The 26,449-nt window shown below is 43.0% G+C and overlaps 1 protein-coding gene across 1 annotated transcript in view; it reads right to left on the reverse strand.

Annotated features, from left to right (window-relative positions):
* LOC126167332 (G protein-coupled receptor kinase 1) overlaps positions 1-26,449 on the reverse strand; it is a 1,141,113-nt gene that overhangs the window by 38,816 nt on the left and 1,075,848 nt on the right. The window contains exons 5-9 of the mRNA XM_049920468.1: positions 19,944-20,018; positions 19,789-19,850; positions 8,023-8,074; positions 4,486-4,677; positions 4,235-4,400 (exon numbers count right to left, since the gene is read on the reverse strand). Of these exons, the coding sequence (XP_049776425.1) occupies positions 4,235-4,400; positions 4,486-4,677; positions 8,023-8,074; positions 19,789-19,850; positions 19,944-20,018 (547 nt within the window). The remainder of the gene's footprint in view (positions 1-4,234; positions 4,401-4,485; positions 4,678-8,022; positions 8,075-19,788; positions 19,851-19,943; positions 20,019-26,449) is intronic.

Genomic DNA, 26,449 nt, shown 5'->3' on the forward strand with positions numbered 1-26,449 from the left:
TTAACTATTCTTATGACATTCATTACCATTCCACTGCCCAGCATGCCAGTGCTGATGCACTTTCTCATGGCTATTGGTTGGGCCCAATCTGGGGTTGTACTGGTAAGAGGCTCTTGTGGTCACAATAGATGATGCCTTGCAGCAAACACTATCATATTTTCCATTGACAGCACAAGAGGCTGTGACTACCATGGCTGTTGACCCAGTTTTCCAGAAAATCATTCCAGTAGTCCAGATCAGTTAGCCAGAGTGTGTGTCTTTGGATGCGAATCATGCTTGACCAAACATTGTCCACAGGATTCTCAAGCTCGCCACAGTGGAGCAATTCTGTCAAGTGGTTGTCCCCTCACTGTTGTGCCCTTAGATTCTCCAGTTGCTTCATGCATCACAATGAGGTATAACTAGAATGAAGGTGTTGGCGTGAAATCACATCTACTGGCTACTGATCAATCATGACATTGAACATCTGATACAGACTTAAGGGGTTTGTGCTCAGAACCAGGCTGCCCCTCTGCATCAGTTCTCTCCTTTGCTAGTCCCAGAGCACTCTTGGGACACAGGGCAAATTGATTTCACAGGTCCATTTTTGGGCAACATGCACAGGTAGGTGGGCAATGCATTGTCAAATTTCCCTTACATAGCCTAGCTGTCATCCACATTGTCAACTGCCCCCATTCATGTGTTGTCAGTCATTTTTGCCACAGAGAGATTCCCTAGGACTGTTGTGTCTGATAACAGTAGGCAACTTGTGCCACAGGAATTTGAAGACTTTTGCAACCACAGTGGTATCCAAAATCTGATTACCGTCCTATTTCACAAGCTTCTAACTTTGAAATGGAGCCCTTTGTGCATACATTCAAGACTCAGATGGGGAAGTCTGTTCTGCCTCTTCCCACAAGAATGTATTGTTGAGTTATCTGGCTACGAACTGGGTGACGTCGGTCAACGGGCCCAGTCTAGTGAATGTTTGCATGGGTTCCAGCCATGGGTTTCTTGGATTTGTTGCACCCTGAGTTACACGCCATGGACCACTGTAGTCCACTGCATTTTCCTCTTTGGATTACCACTTGGGCCCAGTACTTCGTCTGGCATGACTGCCGGGTGTTGTTGTGTGCCACAAAGATCAGCACTAATTTGTGGTGGACGTCAATCGGGAGAAGCTGACTCATCATGCCAATCAGTTGCACCCATGCTTTGTTGGAGTGTCACCACTGTGGCCTTTCAGTCTGCTGAATGGCAGGGAAGATCATAATGTTGTTCATACAGTGGACTCCCCCCTTGGAGCACTGTGCCTCACCATTGTCACCCCCTCTTTGCTCTCCACCATCCTCCTACTGCCTGCAGCCTCCCTCGGGCCCCAGGGTGGCTTGTGCATCTGCCTGCCATGCTGGAGACCATGATTTGAACCCCCCTTTCCCTTTCCACCTCCTCTCCCCCTTTTCAAATGAAGGTGACCTTGTCTGCCCTGCCACTGAGGGATCTACCACTGTTGCAGTCTCCATGTCCTTCTACCTTTCCAGCACAGCCGGCAGCATCGGTGTGCCTCCTTTGTTGGTTGGACCACTGCCAGGTTCTACAGCACTCTTTCTGGTTCTGCTCTGGAGGCCGCAACCCAAGCCTGGTCATTTTTTCCGTATGTAATCTTCCCAGGGAGCGGGGATCTAGCATCCCTACTAGCAGACGTCCCAATGGAGACGGCATGGGCAGAATAGCTGAGTAATTGAGAAACCTGCCATTGAAAGCACACATGTCATATCATACAGGCAGAAGTGTTTACTTGAGAGTAGCAGTAAGCAGACCACACTGACACTCCTGCAGAGTTAAATTGTTATGGATCTAGAATTGCGCTTGTGCTGATTGTTGGTGTGTGCTCAATCGTTAGCTGCCTGCACCAGTTGTGTGCTCCGTATATTGTTGTGAGCGTATCTATATAGGTTCAGATGCTCCACTTCCTGTAGTTCAATTCGTATGGTGAGTTTGTTCCACTGACAGGGTTCTGTTGCACAATTGTCACTAAGTCACTGTTGAACTGTAAAGTACCCATACTGATCATGTTAAGCATCAGCACTGTCATGCCTTCTGCAGACATTAAATTAGTATTAAACAAGTTTTGACTTCACCAATATACAGAGTGGATATAATTACACTTTTGTTACTTCACCCAGTGTAGATGGAAAACTATTTACCATATGGTTACCCAACTTTATGGAATGATGTTTAGACTGTGTACTGCAGGTTTTATCTTGTTAGTGGGATCAGTGTCATGAGTTGCTGATAGGTGCCGGCTGTTAGGTGCCGGTACTGATGCAGCACTGTAGAGCTGAAATACAAGTGTCAGTGTGTATTACACTTGAAGACAGTCACCTTCTGCCTGGTAAAGGTAAGCAGTGCTTTACTTGTAAATCTGTTTTATCAAAATAACAGCAATAGTGCTGCTGCTCTGAATGAGTATCGATGCATTAAAGGAATACGGAAAGGTCCGCTTTCCGCACATGCATTGCAGAACATTATTTGGGTGTTCGAATTAACTGACAATTTGGAAATTGCTCCAGGGAGAGGTCATGAGCCAACTGTGGCTCAATTTTTTGAAGAAGTTGCTGTTGCCATGGCTGAGAATGCTGGACGCAATGTACGATCTTCAAGCAGTGCACAAGCTGTGTCACAACAGCTGGACATTCCATAGTCCACCATTCAAGAAGTGTTAAAAATTTTCTGCTGCAGTCTATAAAGTGGTTCCAGGCTGTTGCAGATGCAAATGGTCATCACATTAAGAAACGTTTGTAAACTGGAATGTAAACATGATATACAATTAACAAATGTTAACCTTTCACATGGAAATTTTCTTTCAATGGATTATCTGATTTTTCTCCTCTGTCCTTAAAAAGGTTTCTTCCTTACAAATGTTTCCACTAATTTCCATAGTTTACGACCACTCGTTTTTCAGGGGGACCCTCTCAAGTAGCGAAAATGTAATGATAACCAATTTTTTATAGAGTTGGGTAAAGTTGTGTCAAGTAACATAAACGTTTACAATCTCATTGAGACTACTTACTATTTTGTATCTGGCATATGACATTGCCAATTTGGGTGTCAAGTACACTTCAGTCAAGCTTCAGACGTCAGGGAGTGGGCTAACAAAATTTCTGACCTTCCAAATATGAGCCCAGTGTCTTATTACGGCACCATCTTGCTTTGTAATTAACACAGAGAGAGTGAAAGAAAATTTGGGTAGCATTTGGGATCAAGATACTCATTCCACAAAGCTACCTTATTCAGTGGGGATTACTGGTAGTCAAAGAGTAGCATTATGTTACAAAAATATCAGTAAAATTTGAATCTATGACATCAAAAAGACCTAAAGTATAAATTACACCTGAATATTGGAAAATAAAATAATGAAACAAAAATTATATCAAATATTAGTAGATGTGAAATGAATACAATGTTATTTTTGTATCATATAAGGTTGAATTAATAGCCACTGAATGTTTTCTGTACTGGAAGCTGGAAAAAAGTAGTAGGTCAAATTGCTGCAACACAGCTTCTCATTGGGATATTCTATGAACAACATGAGATACAAGAGCTCCATCAGAAAACTTCAAATAAAGTTTAAAAAAAAATCTTTAGAAAAAAAAACTGACAGTTTTTGTAATGATGTACTGAGCATCATGAAGACCGTCCATCATCATAAAACCACTCAGACTTGAAGAAAGATTTAAGTAAGCTTGGCAATACCAATTGACAAATATTAAAACAAGTGTTTAACACACAAATATCAATTCCACTAACTTTAATACAAGTGAAAGTATTGATTACAACAGAATTCATAATTTGGCTGTCGTGAGGGCTATTACAAAGAACCAGATATGGCCAGTTCCAATGAAAGTGGGGTGGCTGCTTTTGTGTAACTCTGTGTGTGTGTGTGTGTGTGTGTGTGTGTGTGTGTGTGTGTGTGTGTGTGTGTTTGTGTGTGGGTTTGTGTGTGTATGTGGGTGGGTTTGTGTGGGTGTGTGTGTGGGTGGGTGGGTGGGTGGGGTTTGCGTGGGTGGATGGGTGGGTGAGTGGGTGGGTGGGTAGGTGGGTGGGTGTGGGAGAGTGGGTGGTCGTACATACACTCATACCGTAAAATTCACTGGCACATGGTAATGCAGTGAAACACTTTGTAATCTTGATGCTGAATTAAAACAACTTCACAGTTACATTAACATCACTAAAATTATAGTTTTCAACATACCTAAAATAACTTCAGCAGCATAGAATTTCATTTCATGCTCATTAAAAACTCCATGCTGGGATAAGTGATAATGCAAATCTCCTCCATTCATGAGGTCTAAGATGAAACACAGTTTATCAGGCGTGTGAAATGCGTATGTCATACATACAATAAAAGGGCAGTCTACCTGCAAAATTCAAGAAGACAATCTTACACAGATTGTTAAAAGATCAACAGTATACTGACAGTAAACATTACAGCAGATTACTTACTCCTGTACTGACTAGAGACAACATTATTCGCTCATTAAGAGCTAAAGTTTCTCCCTGCTTCATTTTTATTCGTTTCTTATCCAGGCATTTCATTGCATACATTTTTCCTGTATCTGCTTTTCGACACCCGTAAACTTCACCAAATCCACCTCTTCCAATTATCCGATGGACACTGAAGTCATTCATTGTTAACTGAAAAAACAGAAACTATGTACTAATTGTATTGTACACTAACTAAAAGCACAAGACATAAGAAATGGTACCATCCATTCATTTCTAATTGCATGAAGGATACTCATAAGCTCACTAATGATGTATATTTATCGAACAGGTGCAAACTGCAGTTGTAAATTTAATTGATGTAGCTATTATTAGTTTTTTCATATGTCCACTATTTTTGTGTAACTAGGGAACTTGATGAAATACAAATACACCATTGCTTGTAAAGACCAGATGATAGTTTCATAGCATGTATATTTTCATGCCATTTGAAGACTTTTACAACCTGCATTGTACTCTGCAATTAATATCTTAAATTTTATATACTAAGAAACCAGAAGTGTGGCACTTCATTTATTTTATTTTTTACTGTTCCTTTACTTACACTCATTATCACCATTACCTATATTAAACAGCATTAGGACAAAAACAGTAAAAATGACAACTGCTTTATCAAAGGGACTACAGCTTCACAATAATATCCCAGAGTGAAACTAATAATGACTCTACATCATCACAAATCTACACTTTAGATATTCCAGTCACATGGCAGTTTTCTTCACAAACGAGTGTACTGTTAAACTTTTGTTATGTTCGGAGTCAGGCTTAATCCTAAGCTTCCTTCTTTCCTGTTAAATTTGACTCTGAATAAATGAACTGCAGTTGTTGACTTGAGTTAGATCTTGACACTTATTAAAACAGATGGCACAATCACCATTTGTTAATACACACTTGGTCATGGAAGAATTCTGTGTCTAAGAAAGAAAGGAAGAGTAAGTTCTAATTTCCCATTGATGACAAGGTCATTAGAGACAGTCCAAAGACTCACATAGGGTAAGGCCATGTCCCCTGCTTCATCTCCCAACCCCATCTCTTTTCCCCTCCAAAGAAACTGTTCCATAAATGACTTTGATATATATATATACGAGAATCAAGAATCAAAACATGAATGGCCAGGTAAGGATGTGAATCATACTCTCAAACAATTTTTTATCTAGCTTTCTCTTTTTGCTGTTTATGCTGTGGATACTAGTGTTTAGGATTGCTCCATCAAACCAACACTCTCATTAATGAGATTAATCATTTTTATCAGGCTGTATGCACTACATACAATGTACTGTTATAAAATATAATCACCCCTAGCAGTTATTATGGGATTACATGGAACAGAGCTGTAATGAGCAAAGCCTCACAAGAAGTTGCTCGAGGTGTGACAACAAAGAAATTAACAGATTCATGAAAGAGTGGGAAGCAGAAGAGAGACTAGACTTATCTGAGAACATTAAGACAATAACATATCTATAGAATATCACATTATGGATGTACAGGATCAGACTGTAGTTTAAAGGAGATGTTAGAAGTTCATAATGATATTTCTCAACAGTTCAGATAGAGAAATTACAGAGTTCTTTTGTGCAAGAAAACTAACTGCTGCAATAATCTTGCAAAGTCTGTTAATCATGCTTCACATCATAAGAAAATTAAATTGTAACATATAATGATATTTTAGGAGGGTCAATCAAATTCATATGAATAACAGCTGTTAGCTTGTCTTGATTGGCCTCTTCTTAAATTAGTTACTATCTATGAACCACGGAGCAACAGCAACAAAATGCAGAAAGGAGACAAGAACCATATCTGTCCATCTTAATATGATATTACAATGTTTTTACAATTTTAGTAAAGCAGTAAAAGACAGAATTACGTGGCATATATGAAGTTCATTCAAATGAAACCTGGTCAGCGCATCTACCTTTGCCTTACACATAAAGTGGCACCACGTAACTGTGGGTATGGTGACGCTATCTATTGGTAGAGAGACTGACACGCATGCACCGTTTGATGTTGCATAGCGCCAGTGTGGTTTCATGCCAAAGAGAAGGTGGTCACACAACAAGTTATCGTCCACTACTGAACATGCAGGTGAGTAAGCAGGAACAATCCACCCAACAGATTAGTGTTGAGGTCCGGTGTGCCGGCCAGCCTGTGGATGGTTTTTAAGGTGGTTTTCCATCTGCCTCAGTGAATTTCGGCTGGTTCACTTTATTCCACCTCAGTTACAATATGTCAGTGGTTGCTGTGCAAACACCATCTCCACACATATTTACGCTATAATTACTCTACCACACAAACATTTTGTATTACACTCATCTGGTAGGTGATGTTCCAGAGGGGAGGGGGGGAGGGGGGAGGGGGGGGGAGGCACTGGGGGGCTGAACCGCACGATAACCCTGGGTTTGGTGGGGGGCAGCGGTGGGGCAGGTGGGCTGCTGTGGCCTGTTGTGAACCACTGAGGGCTACGGCAGGACAAAGCCTCTAGGCTCCCGGTTAAATACACAATACACAAATACACAAGCAGGAACAATGAGGAGTGATTTGATTTTTGGCAGCAGAGGGAGTTGGAGGTCGTGAAATGTATCGACGGATGAAGGCTGTGTATGGTGAGTACAGTCTGAATTATCCAAGGAGTCATCCAAGCATTGTGGAATGGCACAAACTATTCCTTGACGGGCATGACTCACTGGAAGACAATGCTTGTCCTGGACATGCTCATCATGTCATCACACAGTAAATGGTTGCGGAAGTGAATGTTTTAGTCTTGGACAGCACCATGGATGAGATCCATCAATTACTGGGTATTAGTGTGGGCACCACCCACAGCATAATGCATCAACACTTGAACTTTTGAAAAATTTGTGCACAGTGGGTTCCCCACCAACTGACTGCCGAACAGTGCAATACTCGAATGGCACTGTCTTTGAGTCATCTGCAACATTATAATGAGGAGGAATACAGCTTTCTGTCGCGTATTGTCACAGGTGACTAAAAATGGTGTTACCATTTTGAACCGGAAAGCAAGTGTCAGAGCAAGCAGTGGAAACACGCAACTTCACCACTTCCAAAGAAATCAAAGGCCGTGCATACCAGTTCTGGTAAGGTCATGATGTCCTTCTTTTTTGACCACAAGGGCCCACTGCTTGTTGATTTCCTGGAACCGAGAACCACCATCAATGCTCAGCATTATCAAGCCACTTTACAGAACCTTAGACGAGCCATCAAGTCGAAACACCGAGGCATCGTTTCCAATGGCATTATCCTCTTGCATGATAATGTCTGCCCACACACAGCCAATGCAGTGAAGATGACATTTCAGCAGTTTCGGTTGGACTTTCATGTGTCTGGACCTCTAACACAAGCTATTCGTGGACATCGATTCGCAACGTATGACAAAGTGCGTGACTGGGTCTCATTTGAATGCCCCTTATATATCACCCACAGGGTTTATAAGTCAGTGAAACTGTGATACTCTATACATACCTGAATGTTTAACTCTAGGTTCTTCCACTGGCAAAAACGGGTGTACTTATCACTGAAACATAAATGAAAGAATCTGTATTATACTAAATAAAGCTTAGGTCATAGTGTAACTGTATGTATTAAGTTACTCATTTCATTCTAGACCACATAATTACTGTGATGCATTATGAATGGGGCTCTTTCATTATTTAAAAGTGACTCTCTCTCTCTCTCTCTCTCTCTCTCTTTCTCTCTCTCTCTCTCACACACACACACACACACACACACACACACACACACACACACACACACACACACACACACACACACACAAAACTTTGCTGCCACGGAACTGTTTCAAACTCATGATACAGGATTACGTGTACAGGATGCACAATTGATTACTACTTTTAGAACGCAAAGATGGTCCAAGTATATTAGAATGAAGCAACAGTACAGCTATGATGCAGTTCCAAAAATTGCTGAATGCTGTTCGACACTGCCTAACCAAAATTTTACTTAATCCTAAATCAGTTTATAGTAACTGCTGAACGTACGAAAGTACCATACTCAACCCACAAGATTTTCTTGGTATTACTATGCTCTTTTTCACATCACCCCGTATCTCTCTTAATGATGGTAATATAGTAGCTAATATAATGGTTTTCAGTTCACTGAAAGCTTCTAGTGTAGAGGTGTTTATGTTTGTTTTGATTTTTCACCTATGTTAGTCAGTAAAGACTTGGCTACTTTTTAATCTGTTGTGCAAATCTCTTCACTTTCATGAATACTATCTCATACGGTGACTAAGCCATGGTGGGACCTTCCCACAACTCACTATCTTCTCGAGGAAAATTTGTGAAACATGTGACCTACAACACTTCTGAATGGAGATGATTTCATTTGTCTTCCCAAAGTCAAGTGTTTGCTGCTGGTTGCCCAAATAATTTCCAACCATTTTCTTGTCGCTCTTGTTAAGCAGATGCATCTCCCTCCTTTTCTTTACTTTCCATTTGACACTGGTGATTGATGACAGCAGAGACCTCTACAATCACTGAATCAAAAATTCTGTTGAATGCAGAACTAACACATTTTTCAAGAGACTAGGGCTATCTATCTGCTCAAGATAATTTTCATAAAATACACTAAGTACAATACCAAGAGAATCTCCGATACAAACTCCTGTTGTAAATGGATGTCTCCCTGTCTGTAGCCAAAAGATTAAAATCTAGGCCTACCACTTACGTCAAAATCTGGGAATTTATGTGGGATACTTTACCAATTTTATCCGAAGCGTTTTATCATTTCAATATTCTATGTTGGAGGTTGGTAGAAAAACCTGATTACTAAATTGGGCCCAGCTCTGACACTTGCCCTCATCCCGATTATCCCACATTCTGCTTACGTATTTATGGCATTATAACAAAAGCGAGTTCTTCACAGCACACATTGAAGTGACAGCAGAAGTCAGTGGATAGTGACATGCACATAATCAGACGGCGGTAGCATTGCATACATAAGGTACAAAAGGGCAGTTCATTGGCGGCACTGTCATGTGTACTCAGGTGATTCATGCGGAAAGCTTTTCTGACTGACATGACTATGGCCGCACGACAGGAATTAGTAACCCTTGAAAACGGAAAGGTAGTTGGAGCCAGACGTATGGGACATTCCATATCGGAAATCGTTGGGGAATTCAACATTCCAAGGTCCACAGTGTCAAGAGTGTGCCAAGAATACCAAGTTTCCGGCATTACCTCACACCACGAAGACCACAGTCGCCGTCAAAAAAAGGAGGACATCATGACCTTACCGCAACTGGCGATTAATGAATGGCATTTGCGTAGAGTTGCCAGTGATAATAGACAAGCAACACTGCGTGAAACAGCAGCAGAAATTAATGTAGGATATACGACGAACGTATCCGTTAGGACAGTGTGGCGAAATTTGTCTTTAATGGGTGGTGGCAGCTGACGACCAACCAAGTGTGTTTGCTAACAGCCCGATATCGCCTGCAGAGCCTCTCCTGACCTCAGACCATATCGGTTGGACCCTAGACTACTGGAAAACTGTGGCCTGGTCAGATAAGTCCTGATTTCTGGCACTGTGGAAGCTGATGGTGGCTCCATAATGATGTGGACTGTCTTTACATGGAATGGCCTGCGTCCTCTGGTCCAACTGAAATGATCATTGACTGTAAATTGTTATGTTCGGCTACTTGGAGGCAATTTGAAGCCATTAAACAATGGAATTTTTATGGATGACAATGTGTCATGTCACCAGGCCACTGTTGTTCACAATTAGTTTTAAGAACATTCTGGACAACTGAAGCGAGTGATTTGGCCACTCAGATTACCCGACATGAATCCCATCCAACTTTCTACATCGACATCCATACTCCGCAAGACACCTGATGGTGCATGGCAATGGGCAGTGGGCGAACAAGTGTACTGTAACTTGCTTCCTTTGTTTTCAGACTGCATTTCCTTAGGATTCTTCCAATGAATCTCAGTCTGGCATCTGCTTTACTGATGATCAATTTTATATGGTCATTCCATTTTAAATTACTCCAAATGCCTACTCCCAGATAATTTATAGAATTAACTATTTCCAGTTGCTGACCTGCTATATTGTAACTAAATGATAAAGTATCTTTCTTTCTATGTATTCGCAGCACACTAAACTTGTCTACATTGAGATTCAATTGCCATTCCCTGCACCATACAATTCGCTGCAGATTCTCCTGCATTTCAGTACAATTTTCCATTGTTACAACCTCTCGATATACCACAGCATCGTCTGCAAAAAGCCTCAGTGAACTTCCGATGTCATCCACAAGGTCATTTATGTATATTGTGAACAGCAACGGTTCTACGACACTCCTCTGTGGCACACATGAAATTACTCTTACTTCGGAAGACTTCTCTCCATTGAGAATGACATGCTGCGTTCTGTTAGCTAGGAACTCTTCAATCCAATCACACAATTGGTCTGATAGTCCATATGCCCTTACTTTGTTAATTAAATGACTGTGGGGGACTGTATCAAACACCTTGCGGAAGTCAAGAAACACGGCATCTACCTGGGAACCCGTGTCTATGGCCCTCTGAGTCTCGTGGATGAGCTGGGTTTCACACGATCGTCTTTTTCGAAACCCATGCAGATCCCTACAGAGTAGATTTCTAGTCTCCAGAAAAGTCATTATACTCGAACATAATACGTGTTCCAAAATTCTACAACTGATGGACGTTAGAGATATAGTTCTGCACATCTGTTCGATGTCCCTTCTTGAAAACGGGGATGACTTGTGTCCTTTTCCAATCTTTTGGAGCGCTACGCTCTTCTAGAGACCTACGGTACACCGCTGCAAGAAGGGGTCCAGCGGCCTTTCCTCTTTTGAGCGATTTTAATTGTTTTTCTATCACTCTGTCATCTATTTCGATACCTACCATTTTGTCATCTGTGCGACAATCTAGAGAAGGAGCTACAGTGCAGTCTTCTTCTGTGAAACAGCTTTGGAAAAAGACATTTAGTATTTCGGCCTTTAGTCTGTCATCCTGTTTCAGTACCATATTGGTCCCAGAGTGTCTGGACATTTTGTTTTGATCCACCTACCGCTTTGACATAAGACCAAAATTTCTTTGGATTTTCTGCCAAGTCAGTACATAGAACTTTACTTTCGAATTCATTGAACGCCTCTAGCATAGCCCTCCTCACACTACATTTCGCTTCGTGTAATTTTTGTTTGTCTGCAAGGCTTCGGCTATGTTTATGTTTGCTGTGAAGTTCCCTTTGCTTTCGCAGCAGTTTTCTAACTCGGTTGTTTTACCACAGTGGCTCTTTTCCATCTCTTACGATCTTGCTTGGCACGTACTCATCTAATGCATATTGTACGATGGTTTTGAACTTGGTCCGCTGATCCTCAACACTATCCGTACTTCAGGTAACACTTTTGTGTTGAGCTGTCAAGCACTATGAAATCTGCTTTTTGTCGCTTTTGCTAAACAGAAAAATCTTCCTACTTTTTTTAATATTTCTATTTACGGCTGAGGTCATCGATGCTGTGACCTCTTTATGGGAAATAATCGAGAGGTCAGCTAGTCCACAAAGTCTTGCACCGGCAACACTTTCGCAGTTATATACGGCGACAGAGGCAGCATGGGTCACTGCTTCTGCAGGGGACTTCCAACGACTTGAGTCCATGCCACGTCGAGTTGCTGCACTATCAGGGCGAAAGGAGGTCCGACGAAATACTAGGAGTAAGTCATGACTTTCGTCACTTATCTGTCCGGTACTGTCATGTGGTCCATTAGTAATTTAGACTATTCCTGCAGTTGACTTCTGGTTTTAATGAACCTTATTGCAACTGTTGCGTGCAAGTTTCTGTCATTAATAAGGGAGAATAATTCTGGGGTCTTAACCGGAATGCCGAGAACGGCGGCAACTAGAAACGGGAACATTTGAGATAAAAAAAAAATTGTGAAGACCGGAATTTTCCATTGTGCACGAAATCAAATGCCGTCGATTTTGCGAAGCGCAGTCTCCTTTATGTGGCAACTCGCACAGCATAGCTGCTAGTCTTTTCCCTCAGAGCCGAACCAGTCCTTTCATAATTTCAAACAGACATTGATTGCGCGTAGCGACGGGATCCGATTAACGGCGCTGAAACTGACGTTGTGTGTGTGTCAAGCTGTCACCATGTTTTTAAAAAGCACGGGTGGAGACTGCATGCTCTACACTGCCCCATGACTAATAAACGTCCGTTAGTCCTACAAAGTTTGACGCCAATCGCCCACTTCTGCTACCGCTGCTACGATGCAAAAGAAATTAATCTGAAATTTAAATTTTCCAGTTTCTTAGGTTTACAATTTCTTTTTCTGTCCGGCAACGACATTAATATTCTTCATTGCAAATTCAGGAGATCCACTTTTCGCTCTGCAGTGTACTGTACCTCACTGGGTGTCGTTAGTATTACATCCCTGATCTGTTAAGGGAGCCATACAATTCTCCATCTTACTACACACGTCAAGAAATCTGAATCCGAGATTGCTGCAGTATCAAAAGAGCTTCTTATTTAAATGAAACTTCCACGAGGTGAGAGGCTATGTAACGTTATTTCAGTGTTTACACTATCGAGTCAAATTTACAAAGAATTCGGTAGTATGAGCCCACTTATCGGATGGGAAACCATGGTATCCTGTCCTGAGGCAAGCCGGCCCACAACTGGTGTAACTGACCACTGATGTACTGTGGAAGTAGGGAACTAAGGCCGCTGTCGAATGATGTAAGACACTGTTACGCACGAATCGTTTTATTGCATAGAGCGAATTTACAGAGCTTCCACACCGTTACAACGTCAAGAGCGCACTGCAAGTTTCTGCTATTTCTCAAATGTTCAAATGTGTGTGAAATTTTATGGGACTTAACTGCTAAGGTCATCAGTCCCTAAGCTTACACACTACTTAAACTAAATTATCCTAAGGACAAACACACACACACACACACACACACACACACACACACACACACACACACACACACACACACCCATGCCCGAGGGAGGACTCGAACCTCCGCCGGGACCAGCCGCACAGTCCATTACTGCGGCGCCGTAGACCGCTCGGCCAATCCCGCGCGGCTGCTATTTCTCCCTAAAGATTTTCTCCCTGGAAAGTCAGAGATGTTTCGACCTCTCGAAGCTTTCGACGTTGCCACATGCCGGACACTGGCACTGGGGCAGAGTTGACGCCAGAGCTGGTCCCGCGCACGTTCTACTAGGGACGGATCTGCGACCTTGCTGGCCAAGGGAGTATCTCAGCATCACACAAACAGTTCACAGACACACGTGCAATGTGTGGAGGAACACTGTCCCGTGGAAAAATGAAACCACAATACTGTCACTTGAGAGGTAACACACGACGACACAGTATGTCCGTGATGTAGCTTGTGCCTTCAGGGTCCCTTCGAACACTACTAGCCGCTACCTGAAGTCACACTCAATGACTCCACACATCATGACGCTTGGAGTAACACCGCTGCGCTTCTCCAAACTTATGGAACAATGGGACTTCTCTCCTAGGTCATGGCCATACTCGCCGATGATGATAAAAAAAAATGGTTCAAATGGCTCTGAGCACTATGGGACTTAACATCTGCGGTCATCAGTCGCCTAGAACTTAGAAGTACTTAAACCTAACTAACCTAAGGACATCACACACATCCATGGCCGAGGCAGGATTCGAACCTGCGACCGTAGCAGTCGCGCGGTTCCAGACTGAGCGCCTAGAACCGCGAGACCACCGCGGCCGGCGATGATGATCACCTGGGATAGTGCAGAACGTCAGTTCATCGCTGAAGACAGTGAGAGTCATCATCAGTCCATCCAAACACAGGCGTTTGTGTTATGGTGTTAACAGCAGCCTACGCGTGAGATGCTAATTCCCTAGTCCGACTGCTGCTAGGGAGTCTGCTGCATCTTGTCGGATGGCACGCACGGATTTGTAGCTTGGTGCACAATACGGTTATCCTTCCTTGTGGTGGCCAGACGTGGTCGAGCGGTACCTTGAGATATTCCTGCCCTCACATCGCCAAGTGTCCAACACTAGGCCACTGTCACATCAGAATGCCCCACAAATCTGGAGACTCACCAATGAGGCCCCTTTCGAACTCTGTCAAGTGCTGATAACGCTGCCTCACTCGAGTACACAGCACCTCCGTGTCCTTCATAGTGATAACTGGACATCTGACGCTATTCATGCTCCTTATATACCATCCTACCACGCCCGGTAACAAACACTACACACGAACAAAACTAATGCACTCTGGTGGCCAGTCTACGAGTCACAGAGAATTGTAACCCTCGTCATCTACATGACTGTCGATGATGCATACGTGTACGACATTACATTGACATCCGACCATGTCTTCTGGGTGTGTCACCTCTTTTGCCAGGCACGCCTTCACCATTTCAGCCACAGTCCAGCAAGAGCTGAGGATGGCCTCAGAACTCGGGCGACAGTCGTCATTGGTGCCAACATGGAACACCACCACATTTCGAAAGAGACGCTCCACTCCCTACCTATATTTTCCGCGGTTAACATAACTAGTGAACACTGGTGATGATGATTAGTGTTTTAGGGCGCGCAACAACGAGGTTATCAGCGCCCGTTCCTAAAAGAAATGTTGACGAGTGCAGCCAAGATCTGTTAAACAATGATCAGTTCAGAGCCGATCTTTGCGGGAATTGGAAATGTTCAAATTGCAAGATTGGACACAGCACATCAAAACAGGTAGATAAAACTAAAAATAAAATACCAGTAAAAAACAGGTAAAAATAATTAACTGTGGCTGGGTGACCACTTACAAATAATGGGTGACCAAACCACTGTACAGCACATTAAGACCTCAATCCCAATATTTTGGGAAGAAGTCCAGACATCACAAAAAAAAACGTGAACACTGGTGTTCTTTGCCGATTTGAGTGTTGTTTCCCTTAGGGACTGATGCGCAAAACACTGGAAAGTCCAGGAATTATTCCTTCTATGTAAATGCGACCTCTGCTTGTTGTTATACGCACAATACAAATTGGCACCTTTCGCAGGAGAGGTGGCGATCACCACGTACTGAAACAGTGCTGCGCGGATGGAACGGTGCGGGGTGAAGAAACCCGGCCTCCTCCTCGCAAGGCAGGCAGCACACTAGAATCAACACCGCATTCGCATTGCCTACTAACCAAAAGATGCCGGTGCTATATTGCTACAACGCACTGTATTGTTTCGTAGTTAAAGTTGGTAAAGAGCGGAAACAATCCGTAACGGATTGCTGCTGCTGTTGCAATGTCCAATGTCCTCAGGCGGTTGCAGGTGTCAATTGTGGTCAGAACAGTGCTCTGTGCAGTGATGACTGCATTATATCGGAGCTAAGTGAATTAGAACGTGAGCGAAGTGTTTGTGCTCATGGTAGGCGCTTGCGCACCCAAAATAAGCGTACAGGGAAAGAGGAAAAACACCATGGGCTAAGTCACAATGCGGAAGAAAACGTGTGCTGAATGATTGTGACGAGCGCTCACTGAAGAGGATTGTGAGGAAAAATAAGAGGTCGACAGCTGCAAAAATTACTGTAGTACTGGACGTCGCACTCGCCAACTTTGTCAGCACCAAAACAACTCGACGGGGGCCTCATAATCAGGGAATTGCGGGGCATGTTGAATTCCAAAATTCCATGTATGAGACAGTACATGTGTACATGTAAGATTACATAAAATTTACTGTTTGAGAGATAATTGAATCAAAATTTGCACATTACGTTGTTGGCATTACGTTATTACCTATGATCTGAAATTTTTCTATTTTTTGTGAAATATTTTGATCCAGACGTTGATACACACATTTAGAACACGTACCGCGACAAGAGGAACTCTCAAAGGTTACTTTGCCTATTAATTTCAAAATGTGGTAGGATATTCTTAGTATTAGGTTGGCGCATTATGCTCGTAGCACAATAGATTATGTAACAGACACTTTCGTCATCAATAATATATTCTCGTTCACTATTTACAACAGTCTGCCAACGCAGTGGTAACTTTTCGAATCCGCGACTTAAGAAATCACGTGGTTTTGAAGCGAAGAACTCGTCGAGCCACGTTTGGAGCGCATTTTCATCCGGAAACGAAGTTCCTTGAAGGACGTTCGATACATAGCGCAAAAGATGAAAATCTGAGGGCGCAAAATCAGTTGAATAAAGTGGGTGCGGACTGACTTCCCAACCAAACTCCCGTATGGCGTTTCTTGTGTCAAGCAGAAAGCGGGCGGGGGTTATCATGTTGTAACCATCGCTTCATGCAGTCTTCCTGGTTGTTGTTCTTCGATTGCGCCTGCAAGACGTCTCAGTTGTTGACAATAAACGTCAGCAGTGACGGTTACACCTCGGGGAAGCAATTCATAGTACAACACACTGTCGCTGTTCCACCAGATGCGAAACATAATATTTTGTGGATGCGCGCAGGTCTTTGTAAAGGGTGTTGCTATTTGTTTGGGCACATCCGCTCCTTTCTTTTCCTTATGTTAGCATAAAGACACCATTTTTCGTCACCAGTAGTAACGATACAGGATAGGAATGGTCGGCGTTATTCACGAGCCAACTGATGACATATAAGCAAAGACGCATATATGGGCACCCGCTGATTTTCGTGCTCTTGGCACCATGCTGTGTACCCGTAGACCCGATTTTTGAACCTTCTCCACTGCATGCAAATGTCGCACGATGGTGGAATGATCACAGTTCATCGCATTTGTCACTTCTCCAGTACGCTGACGTGGATCATTGTGGATTAAAACGTTTAAACGATCTTCATCAATCACCGTAGGCCTTCCTAAACGTAGAGAGTCGCTAATGTCAAAATGATACTCCTTAAAACAAGAAATACATTTTCTTGTCGTGCTCTGTCCAACGGCATTATCTCCGTACATGGCGCACATGTTTGTAGCTGCCTCCGCTGCTGCCAGCCCTCTACTGAACTCAAACAGAAGAAAATGTCGGAAACGTTCAGATTTCTCCTCTTGGGACTCCATTTTCTAGCATTCACAGCTTCACTCCCTAGCTCCAGATGACAAGATGACAATATGTAAATTCAAATGGCAACACTGAACTACCAATATAAAATTGCAATCGATAAATAAACCCATGGCAATCAGAATACATAAAAAGAAAAGAAAACGCGACGAACTTACGCACCAACCTAATAATCAGACAAACAAATCTGTGTACCAGTTTTTTAATATCAGTCTTGGAACTCTGGTTTTTTTTTTACTTAGCAATTTTTATTTCACAATAATGTCAATAAATTTTACAGTTACGCACTTTGAAGAACTTTGTGACACGAACAGTTATATACACCAGTAGCAAATTTCACCTTTTTATCTGGAATGGTTTTCCTTGGACACTGGTTCAAATGGCTCTGAGCACTATGGGACTTAACATCTGAGGTCATCAGTCCCCTAGAACTTAGAACTACTTAAACCTAACTAACCTAAGGACATCACACACATCCATACCCGCGGCAGGATTCGAACCTGTGACCGTAGCGGTCAAGCGGCTCCAGACTGAAGCGCCTAGAACCGCTCGGTCACATCGGCCGGACCTTAGACAATGGAAAACGAAACTTGCAGGAACTGCAGAAAAAGATTGAACTAACATTTATGCCAGAAACAAGTACGTTAACATTGGTCCTAACCATGCATTTGGTCTTTTTCGTCTTCACGTAGTTGTTTTCTTCTAGTCTGAACCTTATCTCGCGCCCTTTTGACGATATCCTTCACTGACATTTCAGAACCAGCAACACGCGTGTCATCAATCTTCTTCAGTAGGTTTTCAGAGAAGCAACCTGCGCAAATCCTAGTCTCGTAAGGGTCATGATTCTTCCAGTGTTACCATAACTGAACACTAGACAAGCATCGCACAAGAAAATTTTGACAATATGAGATAAGCAAAATTTTCTCTTTGGGTGTCTCTTCTAAATGAGGTTGTTAAAGCTTTCGTTTAGATTGTGTGTCCAACTGTGTGTGCATTTCTTTGATAAATCGTAATTAATCAAATCGTTAATAGGCTCACAGCATTCTATACTCCACAGATGTCGTCTCTAGTAGCGGAAAATAATAAAATACCGCTAACATGGACAGATTCGCGTAGAAAAGGGGGCGTAGGCTGCGCGTTGGTTGAAACAAGATGGCTTTTACAACATTTGTAGCACGAATTGAATTCTGAAAATTGGCGATAATGTTACTGACATGCTAGAGAACTAACTGGTGGCGAAAAATTTCATCTTTGATTAATTTTACCTTCTTCTCCTCTTAATCTTCGACTATGAAGCGATGAAAGTAAGTGACTTGGTCGGATGAGCGTTGTTTCATACTGCTTCCAACTTCTGACCAAGCTTACGTCCCAAAAGTGAAACATGGCAGGTTCGGTGGTGATCTGTACAGCCATATCATGGTACTCCAAGGTCTCCATGGTAATGTGGAAGATCGCAATACTACCAAGGATTATGTGATCATTCTGGCTCAACACGTCAATCTCATGGTACATTGTTTGTTATACAACGGTGATCCAGTGTTCCAAGACGACAATACCTCTGTTCACACAACTCGCATCGTCCAGGGATGGATTTTTTTGAGCACGGGGATAAATAAATTGTCGTACCTTCCCTGGACACCGCAGTTACCAGATCTCAGTATTATTGAGCCTTTGTGCTCTACTTCGGAAAGAAGACTGAGTAATTGCTACCCATCTTCATCGTCGTTACCGGAATTTGCCAATAATTTCCAAGAAGAATGGTATAACATCCCCTCCAAAAACATGTAGGACCTGTATTTATCCATTCCGAGACGACTGGAAGCTATCTTGAATGTCAACGGAATTCCTACTCCGTTTAGTCAAGATAATGTGTTTTCGATGTTTCTATATTTTTATCCCCACCCCCGTATTCTCTCCTGCACAACGCACTTCATCTCTACATAACTACTGCGACGTACATCAATTTGAACTCTCGTCTCCATACAATTTTTGCCCCCCCCCCTCCCCCCCCCCCCACACACCTCCATCAATTACCAAACTGACGTTCCCTTTATGTCACTGTGTCCTTTCGAGCGATCCCTTCTTTTAGTCAGGTTGTGCCACAAATAGTTCGAGAAGGTAATTATCTAACCGGCCGATTAGTTGACTTACAAGAAATATTTTGCAGCCTTCAGTAATTTACGTGTGCTATCGAAAATAACTTGACTAGAAGCTTACCTTTCTAAAAACTTCTTGAAGGGTTCACCTCGTAGATGGTTAAAGATTTCTTCTATGTATGGCTGTAAGGAAAAGAAAATAAGTGTCGTAGAGCTTATAATGAATATTACACGGAAAAAGTTTCAAATAAATTAAATTCTTAAGTAAATACTTACCTCAAATAAATTAACAGGAACCTCGTTTTTCATTAAATACTTCTGTACATGAGCAACTGCTTCTTTGGAGTAATCCTGCAAACGAGACAGAGCAGTACATTATTTTTGTTAGGATTGCATCAAATGTATCGATTTACGGCGTTTAAATTTCTCAACACCTTATTTTTTAAGCAAGGTCAGCTGAAAACTATTGCCTGCAGATGCTTCCAAATGGTTGGCGATCTTTACGTAGTAGCATAACGGAAATGGCTCTAGATTCATCATAAAGCATTATTGGTCCATATATCAGTTATTTATATACTATTGTTGAAGGAACTTTATTAACAGAGAATGGCTGAGTGCTAGAGGACCGCGTGGTCACAATTAAACTTTCCCTATTTAACAAGTTATAACACGGAAGCTAGTTACCGTACGCGTATCGAACTTGGTAGTATTCATGTCCAGAGTATGGGCTGCATGATTTCCATGCGTCACAGCGCCACCGTCCAGTTCCAACTATTGCCACCAATGCCGTGATCAGTCATCCTAACTCATAGATTCACACACCTTACCAGTCGCAGTGCACTTGTTAGCGTATCAGTAGGAGCTTCGACAAATGGAGCAGAGTATTATTGGTGAAGCTCTATTATCAAAACAATAATAATGCTGCAGCTGCATTTCAAGAATACCGCTGGCTGAAAGGATTAAGGAAGGGTCCTTTTTCTTCACCTGCTGTGCGGAGCATGATGAAGTTTGAATCAATTGGAGAACTGGGCGTCGCTCCGGGAAGTGACTGACGACCGTTTGCAACACAGGTGGGTGATGAGATCGCTGTTGTTATGGCAGACAACGCTGGACGCGATTCCTAATCGTCAGGCAGTGCGCATACTGTGTCACGACAGTTGAACATCCCGCGGTCCATTGTACGGATGGTGTTTGGAACCATTCTCAAACGGTATCCGTACAAGATCTATAACGTACAGTAGCTTGCATCACAGGACGCACAACGACGTGTTGACTTCGATCTGCACTTTCTTGAAAGGACTGAAGTCGACGAGGGCTGGCCCTGGACCATCCTATGAACAGACGAAGCTCATTTTTCTCTGACGGGTGAGGTGAACACACAGAATCGCCGAGTGTGGGGATCTTCACATCCAGTCACTGTTCATGCAGTTCCTCTGTATGGTGAACGTGTCACCGTATGGTGCGGCTTCACGGCTATATTCATCATTGGCCCATTCTGTTTTGAACAGGTTGGTGCTCAAGGATCAAAGACGTGCAGTGTGACTGAGCAGTGTAACTGCGATGTGCTTCGTCAGTATGTCGTACCCGCCGTACAGGAGAGATACGCATTGAACTCAACAGTTTTCGTGCAAGATGGGGCCCCACAGAACATTGCTCGTAAAGTTCAGCTGCTTCTCCGAAACACATGAGGAAACCATCGAATTATCGGCCGACCGTTTCCAAATGCCTGGCCGGCACGATCACTTGATCTCACTCCCTGTGATTTCTGGTTGTGGAGCTAAGGGAAGGACAGGGTTTACCAGGGGAACATTCACACAGGGACTGATCTGAAGCGCAGCATATACCTACGGACATGCTTCGTTCTGCTGCGCAGAATGCAATCCTGGACACTGACGGGCACCATATTGAGCCCCTTTTGTAGCAGTAATGGTAACGGTAAGTAATGGTATGATGTACTGTAGCAGCACATTAAAAGTGTTTCAATGGAATTGATTCTTCATTATTTGTCTTTCTCACACCCTTGAGATTAATGCTGCCAAGTTTAGTGCTCGTACGGTAATTAGTTTCCGTGTTATAACGTGTTAAATAGGGAAAGTTTAATTATAACCGCTATACAGGGTGAGTCACCTAACGTTACCGCTGAATATATTTCGTAAACCACATCAAATACTGACGGACCGATTCCACAGACCGAACGTGAGGAGAGAGGCTAGTGTAATTGTTTAATACAAACCATACAAAAATGCACGGAAGTATGTTTTTTAACACAAACCTACGTTTTTTTTTAAATGGAACCACATTAGTTTTGTTAGCACATCTGAACATATAAATAAATACGTAATCAGTGCCGTTTGTTGCATTGTAAAATGTTAATTACATCCGGAGATATTGTAACCTAAAGTTGACGCTTGAAACCTACGACGTTCAGTTGCGTGTTGTAACACACACGGGCCACGGTCGGCGAGCAGCATCTGCAGGGACATGTTTACGATGACGACCGTGTTTACGAGTGTGGCTGTAGTGCACTGTTGTGGTTTGGTCTAGCTGTCGCAGTGTCCGCATGTAGCGATTGCTGCTATTGTTATTCTGCATTCGTCTCCGCACGCAGACCAACTGTAGTACACCGTGTTACCAGACGTCTGTGATAGTGTAGTGCTGTAGGAACTGTGACAATGGTGTATTCGAACTCTGAAAAGGCGGAGATGATACTCATCTATCGCGAGTGTCGACGAAATGCAGCTGAAGTCTGCAGGGTGTATGCAGAACGGTACCCGGACAGAGAGCATCCAACGTGCCGCACATTGCAAAACATCTACCGCCAACTGTATGCAACAGGTATGGTCGTAGCACGCAAACGGGTCCGTAACAGGCCCGTCACAGGAGAAGCGGGTGCATTTGGTGTGTTAGCTGCTGTTGCCATGAACCCACACATGAGTACACGGGACATTGCGAGAGCCGGTGGACTGAGTCAAAGCAGTGTCATGCGCATACTGCATCGTCACCGCTTTCACCCGTTTCATGTGTCGCTACATCAGCAATTACATGGGGATGACTTTAATCATCGAGTGCAATTCTGTCAATGGGCATTAACAGAGAATGCGTTCCAGTTCTACCTGTTTACTGATGAAGCGGGTTTCACAAACCACGGGGCAGTGAATCTACGGAACATGCATTACTGGTCCGTGGACAATCCTCGCTGGCTCAGACAGGTAGAGCGACAGCGACCGTGGACTGTAAATGTATGGTGCGGAATCATTGGCGACCACCTCATTGGTCCTCACTTCATTGCAGGCGCCCAAACAGCTGCAACATACATCGCGTTTCTACAGAATGATCTGCCAACGTTGCTCGAAAATGTCCCACTGGGAACGCGTCGACGTATGTGGTGTCAGCATGATGGTGCACCTGCACATTCCGCAATTAACACTAGGCTGACTCTTGAAAGGATGTTGACGGGCGTTTCATAGGCCGTGGAGGACGCATAAATTGGCCAGCCCGTTCTCCTGATCTTAAACCTCTGGACTTCTTTCTGTGGGCTACGTTAAAGGAGAATGTGTACCGTGATGTGCCTACAACCCCAGAGGATATGAAACAACGTATTGTGGCAGCCTGCGGCATGTACGACATTCATTACGCCAGAGATTGCAATTGTGTTCAGCAAATGATGGCCACCACATTGAACATCTATTGGCCTGACATGTCGGGACACACTCCATTCCAATCCGTAATTGAAAACGGAAACCACGTGTGTACGTGTACCTCACCCCTCATGGTAATGTACATGTGCGTCAGTGAAAAAGACCAATAAAAAGGTGTTAGCATGTGGACGTAATGTGCTGTTCCAGTCTCTTCTGTACCTAAGGTCCATCACCGTTCCCTTTGGATCCCTACGTAATTCGGTGCTCTCCGATACACACGATCGAACAGCGGAGGAGTGGTACTCAAGCGTCAACTTTAGGTTACAATATCTCCGGATGTAATTAACATTTTACAATGCAACAAACGGCACTGATCACGTATTTGTTTATATGTTCAGATGTGCTAACAAAACTAACGGGGTTCTATTTAAAAAACGTAGATTTGTGTTAAAAACATACTTCTGTGCATTTTTTATTGTTTATATTAACCAATTACACTAGCCCCTCTCCTCACGTTCTGTCTGTGGAATCGATTCGTCAGTATTTGATGTGGTTTAGGAAATATATCCAGCGGTAACGTTAGGTGACTCACCCTATATATATATATATATATATATATATATATATATATATATATATATATATATATATATATATATATATATATATAGGGTGTTACAAAAAGGTACGGCCAAACTTACAGGAAACATTCCTCACACACAAATAAAGAAAAGATGTTATGTGGACACGTGTCCGGAAACGCTTAATTTCCATGTTAGAGCTCATTTTAGTTTCGTCAGTATGTACTGTACTTCCTCGATTCACCGCCAGTTGGCCCAGTTGAAGGAAGGTAATGTTGACTTCGGTGCTTGTGTTGACATGCGACTCATTGCTCTACAGTACTAGCATCAAGCACATCAGTACGTAGCATCAACAGGTTAGTGTTCATCACGAACGTGGTTTTGCAGTCAGTGCAATGTTTACAAATGCGGAGTTGGCAGATGCCCATTTGATGTATGGATTTTTACACGGGCCAATAGCCGTGGCGCGGTACGTTTGTATCGAGATAGATTTCCAGAACGAAGGTGTCCCGACAGGAAGACGTTCGAAGCAATTGATCGGCGTCTTAGGGAGCACGGAACATTCCAGCCTATGACTCGCGACTGGGGAAGACCTAGAACGACGAGGACACCTGCAATGGACGAGGCAATTCTTCGTGCAGTTGACGATAACCCTAATGTCAGGGTCAGAGAAGTTTCTGCTGTACAAGGTAACGTTGACCACGTCACTGTATGGAAGTGCTACGGGAGAACCAGCTGTTTCCGTACCATGTACAGCGTGTGCAGGCACTATCAGCAGCTGATTGGCTTCCACGGGTACACTTCAGCGAATGGTTCATCCAACAATGTGTCGATCCTCATTTCAGTGCAAATGTCCTCTTTACGGGTGAGGCTTCATTCCAACGTGATCAAATTGTAAATTTTCACAATCAACATGTGTGGGCTGACGAGAATCCGCACGCAATTGTGCAATCACGTCATCAACACAGATTTTCTGTGAACGTTTGGGCAGGCATTGTTGGTGATGTCTTGATTGGGCCCCATGTTCTTCCAACTACGCTCAATGGAGCACGTTATCATGATTTCATACGGGATACTCTACCTGTGCTGCTAGAACATGTGCCTTTACAAGTACGACACAACATGTGGTTCATGCACGATGGAGCTCCTGCACATTTCAGTCGAAGTGTTCGTACGCTTCTCAACAACAGATTCGGTGACCGATGGATTGGTAGAGGCGGACCAATTCCATGGCCTCCACGCTCTCCTGACCTCAACCCTCTTGACTTTCATTTATGGGGGCATTTGAAAGCTCTTGTCTACGCAACCCCGGTACCAAATGTAGAGACTCTTCGTGCTCGTATTGTAGACGGCTGTGATACAATACGCCATTCTCCAGGGCTGCATCAGCGCATCAGGGATTCCATGCGACGGAGGGTGGATGCATGTATCCTCGCTAACGGAGGACATTTTGAACATTTCCTGTAACAAAGTGTTTGAAGTCACGCTGGTACGTTCTGTTGCTGTGTGTTTCCATTCCATGATTAATGTGATTTGAAGAGAAGTAATAAAATGAGCTCTAACATGGGAAGTAAGCGTTTCCGGACACATGTCCACATAACATTTTCTTTCTTCGTGTGTGAGGAATGTTTCCTGAAAGTTTGGCCGTATCTTTTTGTAACACCCTGTGTATATATATATATATATATATATATATATATATATATGTGTGTGTGTGTGTGTGTGTGTGTGTGTGTGTGTGTGGACATGGCTGCCTACTAATGAAAAAAATAACTTACTCGAGTTGGAGTTTGTCTCCAATCAATAAATATACAAAACCGGGGAAATGACCCTGAAAATTTCATTAACATAATGGCTATATTATTATAAATTTCAATGTGTGATGAGAAAATGTTGGTTGTTTTCGTTTAAACTCAAAAGAGGAAGTTGTTATTTCTGTTTTTAAATCAAGCACAAAACAAGTATTGGGAGACCACATAACAGAAGGCTTAATAGCATTACAAGAACTGCTGGAACTAGAGTGGGTTGGAAGGATGTGGAAGAGACGTTCAATCAGCAGTAGCTGGATAATGACTAAAGCTGAAGAGGAACAACAACAACAACAACAACAACAACAAGAAAACTACCATCATTTTATTTCTGCTTCCAAAGAGATTAATTTTGTGGAAATATATCCGATTATGATGTACTTGAATTAGATTTTTGCAGCTGCCGCACCCTTCCTTTTACTGTATTGTAATATGCCTCACTTAAGCGCACTATCTGTATGTAACAAATATAAGTAATGTAAATTACCAACCCGTAACGGATACTGGAAAAAAATCCGTTACTGCATTAAACAGGTTCTTAAAGTGGGCACCACAAGAAGTATGACTACAGTGTTGTGTTTAATTGTCATTAACACATACAATCAGAATGTATGGGAAGTATGAACACGGATGAAGCTATGGTGATGGGGAGGGCATCTCCTACAACAAGCATCACGACCACTGCTCGACGGCGGCTGGCTTTTGTTTTAGGGGCAAACATTGCTTCAGAGCAAACTACAGTATGTGTCACTGGA

Source organism: Schistocerca cancellata, chromosome 1, assembly GCF_023864275.1.
Source record: "Schistocerca cancellata isolate TAMUIC-IGC-003103 chromosome 1, iqSchCanc2.1, whole genome shotgun sequence".
Taxonomy (NCBI): domain Eukaryota; kingdom Metazoa; phylum Arthropoda; class Insecta; order Orthoptera; family Acrididae; genus Schistocerca; species Schistocerca cancellata.